Raw genomic sequence first — 8,241 nt, 5'->3', positions numbered from 1 at the left:
ATGGCTTGCTCCTCTGCACTTGCTCTGACCCTTTCCATTGCAGCCCTTCTCCTTGGGAGCTCCTTTGCTCAACTCACCCCTGATTTCTACTATGAGTCTTGCCGGGGCATCTTCGAGGCCGTTCATTCTCAAGTTGAGATAGCTGTGCACAATGAGAAGAGGATGGGCGCGTCCCTTGTTCGCATGTTCTTCCATGATTGCTTTGTTAATGTATATCTCTCACTAACCATGCATCTTTACCATTAAAGGGTTAATGCTAGCTCTATATATGCTCTATATGGGATATACTACTACATACTACAATCTCTCTCTCTCTCTCTCGCTATATATATATATATATATATATATATATATATATATATATATATATATATATATATATATATATATATATATATATATATATATATATATATATATATATCAAGCCTTATCCCAACTGCATAGGGTCGTCTTTGAGCCATGCTTTTCCATTATCTTCTATCTAGAGTTCCCTTTCTAAGTCTTTAATCTTCTTTTCCTAATTCTTTCTACTTGCATCACATCAACCATATATATCGCCATTGGTATTACCAAGTACATTTATTGATTCGACCTGGTCTTCTACAACAGGGATGTGATGGCTCTGTTCTGCTAGATGACACACCAACCTTCATTGGAGAAAAGAAAGCAGGACCAAATATGAACTCTCTCAGAGGATTCGAGGTAATTGACGCCATCAAGGCTGCAGTGGAGCAGGTTTGTCCTGGTATTGTCTCTTGTGCAGATATCATAGCACTAGCAGCGAGGGACTCTGTTGTTGAGGTGAGTGCTGTAGGAATTACAAAATATTATTGCCTGGTCTTTGTATTTCATTAGTATTTGCATAGTGTTCATGTTGAATTTATGTGCCTTTGAAAAAGTTGGGGGGACCTAGTTGGGATGTGAAACTTGGAAGAAGGGATGCCAGGACAGCAAGCCAAGCTTTAGCCAACACCAGCATCCCAGCTTCCACTAGCAACCTTAGCCGACTCATCTCTAGCTTTGGAGCCCAGGGACTTTCTGTCCAAGATATGGTTGCATTATCAGGTACCAAGCATGGCAATAGATATTGCCGATATTTTGAAAATAACTTGATTTTAACATAGTATGAATGCTTTAAAAATGATTTCCACAAAAAAATTGTAGGCAATTTTTAAAAATGCACCTAAACTTTGGGCAATAATGAAAATGCACCTAAATTTTCCATATCGTTAAAAATACAACTAAGTTTTTTCATGGTGAATAAAAAAAAATACTCAGGGTTTACTTCCATCAAATTTGTCGTTAAGTTTATGTTGCAATTATCAATAACTTAGATGTGTTCTTCATTATGGTCAGAACTTTTATTGTGATTTTGACAAAATTTTCCAAAAGAAATAATTGTTATGGGGTTAAATATGTAATTTTATCTTATCAATTAACTTAACTTGATAACCCAACTTAAATAGATGGAACACAAATTTAGGTACGTTTTCAACAATATTAAAAACTTTGATGCATTTTTTTTACCACCAAAATTTTAGGTGGTGTTTTGAAAATTTTTCTTTTTCGTATTTTATGTTTACTGCAGTTTTATACCTACATGTATATATTTTTGTGCTTCTCGACTCTGTCTCTCTTTCTCTCTAACGCGTTTGTGGAAGCAGGAGCTCATACCATTGGGCAGGGAAGGTGCACAACCTTCAGAAACCACATCTATAACGAAACCAACATAGATGATTTCTTTGCTAGCACGAGACGAGCAAACTGCCCCAGCACTACAGGCACAGGAGACAACAATTTGGCACCTCTTGATATCGACACTCCAACCTTCTTTGACAATAGCTACTACAAGAACCTCCTTGCCAAGAGGGGCCTTCTTCACTCCGATCAAGAACTGGTCAATGGTGGCTCCACTGATTACCAAGTTAGGACTTATAGTGAAAACCCTGATGCCTTCAATGCAGACTTTGTCACTGCCATGATCAGGATGGGAGACATCAAGCCTCTGACTGGCTACAATGGTGAAATCAGGAACAACTGCAGGAGGGTGAACTGAGAAGGATTCGATGGCTTCTGTCTTCAGCATAAAAGCTTAACACCAGCAAGCATTTGGATCTTTTTTAGTGATTGTAACTTGTAATGAGTGTATGAGTGGCTTTGGTTTGCTTGACCCTTTTGTTGTTCCCTTTTCATGGATTAATTGTAGCTTATGTTTGTTTAGGTCATTCTCTTTTCAATGAATTTATTTTCTGTTCTGCGTTTTGCCCATCTCTGAGTTTTCCTTGTTTTTTTTCATATCCTACAAATTCCATATCGATGTGAAGAAAGATCCAGATGATCAAGGTTCAGATCACATGGATCTGTCAAGCTGGCTCACACGTTGAGATAAACTCCCAACCTTATTCAAGACTTTCAAGAAAAAGTTTCTAGATAATCATTTTGTTCATGACTCTTCTAAGAAGAAGACTCCAACTGCAACTGCTCCTACTTTTGGATTCTTATGTAACCTTATATGGAACTCTCCTACCTGAAGAGAACCCCCAAAAAACGTGTACTTCTTGGCTTATAAATAAAGGAGAGAGATGTACAAAGTGAACGTAGTTCAGATTAGACCTAACGTTATAAATCAACTGTTCTTGTGTGCATGTGCGGTTTTAAATTTTATATGGTATCAAAGTCATCTCTTTTTTATTGAGTTCATGTGATCCGTCAGCGATTTTTGTTCGTTAGAAAAGATGAAGTCAAGTTCATCATCGTTGGTGTCCAATCCTGCAATCCAATGAAATCTGTTCTCTTTCCTTATATCCATCAAGCTGGACCGAGATAACTATTTAAGGTGGTGGTCCCAAATAGAATTTTCAGTCAGGACCTCATCAAGAACGTTGATGGATCATTCCCTGCACCTTGTCAATATGTTATAGAAGGTGAAGCACTTAAAATTAATCATGAATTTATGACTTGGAAATAGGCAGACCAACTTGCATTAAGTTGGATAAAAACCATTATTACTGGTACTATCCTAGGGCAAATTATTTATATTCCTAATGCTCGGGACACATGAATTGCGTTAGAAAAATCCTATGAATCACATTCAAGTATTAGAATCCTTTAAATTAAACATGGCCTCCAAAACATCAAGGAGGACAAGAGTATGTTAGAATACTTAATCATGTCAAGTTTTTAGCTGACTGTGTTGTTGAAGAGTTAGTGCTAGATAGAGATTTGGTTCAATATACTTTGAATGACTTAATACAAAAACTTCATTATTACTGCCACCACCTCTGCCCTAAATAAGCTTCCAAGTTTTAGTGAGATTTTTGACCTCCTGTTAAATCAAGAAAAGTGACTCCTGAATCCCTGATGATGAATCTTAATCTTTAGTAAATTGAAATTTCTACGACCGCTTTCTTTTTTCAAAGCGGTCATGGTTGCGAACATGGTGGTTGTGAAGTGCATGAAAGAGGGGCTGGTCGTTCAAATAACTTCTATCAAAATTTTTAAAATTTTCAAAATTCTAGAACAAAAGAAAATCAAGGTCAATCAGGATGGGGTCAAAGGCACAACCAGGTAATATGTTAATTTTGTGGTCGAAAGAATCACATGGCACACACCTACTATGATATTCTGAAAGCTTGTGTAGCCATGGCTCTTAACACGAAGCAAGTTATATGCCCCCCCCCCCCCCCAAACAGGGCCGGTAGCTACATCTCATGTTCGGGGGTCCCCAAAGAGCACCACGTATGTAAGCATGTGCAGCTCGTATCCCCATGTTTGTCAGCATCACTTAGCATTGGAGTTTGAGGTGATTGCAAAGACTTAAGTACCCTTTCCTCCATTGGTGCAAAAAAAAATGCCTATTCTATAAAAAGAGTGGTTGTAAAGACTTAAGTACCCTGAAGATGGTTAGTTAAGACCCAGTCCCTGCACTGCAGGATTATCCGAGAAAAGAATCCCCCTTGAGAACGCCATGAACATCAACCCTCTCACACTCTCTCCCTTCTCTTTGTGCTTCTGTGCACATCCAGCAGACGATCCTACATTGCTCAATCAAGCACCGACTGACCTGCATACTGACTGTAACATCGTTCAACTTGATAAGTTGTGGAGCCTGACTCAGAGTTTTTGCCCTTAAAGGAGGGGGGTCTGCCCCCCCGGCGTAGGTAGCATTATTCAAGTTGATGAGTTGTGGAACCTGATTCAGAGTTTTTGCCCTTACAAGAGGGGGGTCTGAGGGCTCCCCATGGAGCAGGTTCCGCTACGCGGTCAGCGGGCGGAGGGCTCAGGGGGCAGCGCCCCCCGGACCAAATTTTTGGAGGCCTTGTATAAATTTTTTCTTTGCTTTCCCTCTTGTAACTATACAAAAAGAGCAATAAAGTGTTTTGTTTAATCGTGGTGCTGATGTTTCCTTCGGTTGTTTCTTGCTCGAGGTTTTCGTAACACCCATTTCCATGATTTTTCTATTTTTTTCGGTTTGCGGTTTTTGTAAATCGCTACTTGATATAGCGATTTACGAAAATCACATAGTGATTTGCCATTTTTTTTGCTATGTGATTTTCGTAAATCGCTACTCAATATAGCGATTTACGAAAATCACATAGCGATTTGCCATTTATTTATTTTTTTGCTATGTGATTTTCATAAATCGCTACTTGATTTTGAGATTTGCCATTTTTTCCGCTACGTAATTTTCGTAAATCGCTACTCGATATGGCAATTTACCAAAATCACATAGTGATTTGTCATTTTTTTTTGCTATGTGATTTTCGTAAATCGCTACTCGATATAGCGATTCACAAAAATCACATATCGATTTGCCATTTTTTATTACGTGATTTTCATAAATTGCTACTCGATTTTGCGATTTGCCATTTTTTTTTTGCGACGTAATTTTCATAAATCACGATGCCGAACACCGCCCCTTGAGCACGATCTTCATCATGATCAGGCTGTAGTCGCTAGCCATACCGATGGCAGTCTTGAGGTTCATGATGAGGAAGTCGGAGGCTGTACTCCGTTGTAAGTGTATTGGAGGAAGATTTCGTCGCAGGTGTCCCTCGAAGGCGGAGGAGGAGCCATCGCAGTCAGTTGTTCGCTGGACGAGAGCAGCATACTCCGTTGTAGGTGTACTAGAGAAAGATTTTGTTGTAGGTGTCCCTCGAAGGCTGACGAGGAGCTGACACAGTCGGTTGCCCGCTGGATGAGAGCAACATACTCCGTTGTAGGTGTACTAGAGGAAGATTTTGTTATAGGTGTCCCTCGAAGGTGGAGGAGGAATCGCTGCAGTCAGTTGCCCGCTGGATGAGCGCAGCATTCCGGCCACTGCTAGTAGAAAGAGGATGACGATCACCCTCAAATTGTCGGCTCTTTGTCTCCCTTGATTTTTTATCTAGAGAGAGAAAGGGTTTTACAGTGTTTTACAGAGAAGGAAGAAGAAGAAGATGAAGATGAAAAGTTTAAACAAACATTTTTGATGGCTCAGGTTCGTTTCGCCAGATCACCAACGGATTGCCGACTCACCATCGTTTCGCCGGATCACCATCAGATCGTCGGCTAAGGTTCGTTTCACTGTGTAGACTTTGAAGAGTCAACATCATCCTCGACTTTCTGGATGGAGGACATGTTTATCTTTTTTTGAACTGTTTGTTTCACTTTTTTTGAATGAAGGTCATTTTTGTCATTTTCTCAAACCATCATTTATGGCAACAATATCAAGAAAGGGTACTTAAGTCTTTGCAACCACACCAGACTCCAATGCTAAGTGATGTCAACATACATGGGAATACGTGCCCCATGTGCTTACATATGTGGCGCTCATTCGGACCCCAGAATCCAGACATGTGATTCAGTGAATCATCGAGGGAGAACATACACCACCCTCCCCTCTTAACAACATGCATGATAGTTCATGGTATTTAAACATGGGAGCTATGCATCATATGCCGTCCTATGAGAAGCAAGATAAAGTATCAAAGACAAAATAGAGTTGTGACAGGTAATGGTGCAAATCCTCCTATCTTCAACATAGGTAATGTTTCTTTACTATCTCATAAAAATCAGTTTGAACTCTTAAATCTTATCCATCTCTCTAACATAAAGAAAACTTTTTTGTCAGTTGTAAAATATGGTTTTATATTATTATTATGATGATAAAATTTGTTAGCAATATAATATTAATGATGATAATTATTGTCAGTTTTAGATATTATTAAAACACAAATAAACATCATATTGATGACAATAAATATCATCGATTTTAGATTATTTTTATGATAACAAAGATCATTGACACTATGATATTAACAACAAAAATTATCGTCAGTTTTAAATATTATTAAGATACAAACAAATATCATATTGACGACAATAGATAACGTCATCAAAATGATATTAACAATGATAATTATTGTTGGTTTTAGCTTCCTTTATGGGCGACGAATAATTATCATCGTAGATTAATTGCGATGATAATATCGTTGGTAAAATTTAGTCTCGATCATCTTTCACGCCTTTCTATTCATATTACCAACTGGATAAGGGTAACAATAGTTTGTCATTGGCTATAAATATTTTTACTACGATATTGCATATCGTTGGGATGGATTCATTACATCTTTATGGTTGTTAATGACATATTTTCTTGTAGTGATACTAAGTGCTCTTCATAAGGACTTATACAATTAGAGGCTCTAGGGACTTGGAGCTTCCAAAATTAATCTTTCTATGCCTTCACACAAGTTTATTTACCTATAATAACATTATTAATAATTAGCAAATAAAAATTATGTTCTAATAAATTTATATTATTAACAAAAAAATCATATAAGTTCAACTATAAAATCATATACATTCACCTGTAATGTGCTTCTCATGCATGGCTAATCACGTTTTCTCTAATTTCCAACTATGTTTCTCAGCCATGTGTTGAGCTTCTACACATTCGAGTTCCATCTTAACACACTATTTGTATTTTTGGACATCCAAGCTCCATAAAAAAAAGAACCACAATTATAACAACTCCTTGATGATGGATTTGCAAAAGGTATTCATTGCACTAATAAAAAAAACCAGTCACTTACGCATACCAAACCCTGTAGGGTCTGGGTATGGTGATCAATAAGAAGACCGAATTAAGATCCGTGTTCAGACCCAAATATCCAATTAATACATAGATCCGGGTAAAGTTTGTGAAATTTTATGCTAGACCTGGGCTTGACCTGAGTTCCAATTAAGACCCACAAATTTTCAATGTAAAAATGATACGAAATATTATTTTACCGGGTATGGCCTGGGTCTGATTTATATTGGGTTCGAGTATGGTTTCTCTTATAGTGAATTCGATAAGACTCGAGTCTGAACCCCATTACATACCCAAAATCAGTACCAGATCTGGTTTCACTTGGATCCTAACCAAACCTGACCCGTTGACACCCCCCTGCTAGTAGGGGTTTGACTAACCCCATCTTTCTCTGTCGATAAGAAAGAGATGTCAGGAAATATGACTATACAAAAATTTGTGTATTAATCACTTGATCACTCTCCATCATGTCTTGGGTCCCACACCCTGTCCCCAAGATAGACGGTGAGCAATCATAATCTTTTCGATATATATATATATATATATATATATATATATATATATATAGAGAGAGAGAGAGAGAGAGAGAGAGAGAGAGCAATTAAGTCAAGCCCGGTCCAATCCATAGAAGCACAATGCATACTTCAAATTTGAGCTATCTCTACCGGGATTCAAAGTTGCATAGGGAACAAGTGGGGCTACCGATCAATGGGTTGGTATTTGACCGTCAGGGTGAACCCAAACCAATCCAAATAACTCGGGTTCGTGCTTGAGTCATGTTTGGTTGAGAAAATGAAATCCAATCCTGACCGGCATAATTTAGAGAGTATTTAGAAATATTTTTTCCACGTATACATAAGAAAACATCGAGGTCAACAAAGTCAAGTAGAGCATCCAACAAAAATCATAGCCTTTTTTATGCCCATAAGTTTATATCGGGCTTTGGATGGGATCGAGTAGTGAAGACAAGCCCGACCTATTAGCTGCCTTAGAGCTACGTAGCATACTGATGCTCACTAGGGGATGTGAACGGATCGGATGTGGCCCATACCATATCCAACTAATGGGATGTGGGCTAAAACGGATTTGAATTCAGATATAGATTTGGATGGTGAAAAACTCATCACTTTTTTTACATGTAATAAAGGATTTAGATATCCATC

At 38.1% G+C, this 8,241-nt stretch overlaps 1 protein-coding gene across 1 annotated transcript; it reads left to right on the top strand.

Annotated features, from left to right (window-relative positions):
- LOC149812825 (peroxidase P7-like) lies at window positions 1-2,258 on the top strand. Its single transcript, XM_089992000.1, has 4 exons — window positions 1-210; window positions 613-804; window positions 903-1,068; window positions 1,668-2,258. Exons 1-4 carry the CDS (start codon window positions 1-3, stop codon window positions 2,057-2,059), a joined length of 960 nt encoding a protein of 319 aa, XP_089848126.1. The 3' UTR covers window positions 2,060-2,258.
- The last annotated feature ends 5,983 nt before the right edge of the window (window positions 2,259-8,241 follow it).

This window comes from Nuphar pumila, chromosome 16, assembly GCF_984573655.1.
Source record: "Nuphar pumila chromosome 16, dmNupPumi1.hap1.1, whole genome shotgun sequence".
NCBI lineage: Eukaryota > Viridiplantae > Streptophyta > Magnoliopsida > Nymphaeales > Nymphaeaceae > Nuphar > Nuphar pumila.
Note: the sequence above shows the minus strand (reverse complement) of the source record. Positions and strands in the feature narration are given on the sequence as shown.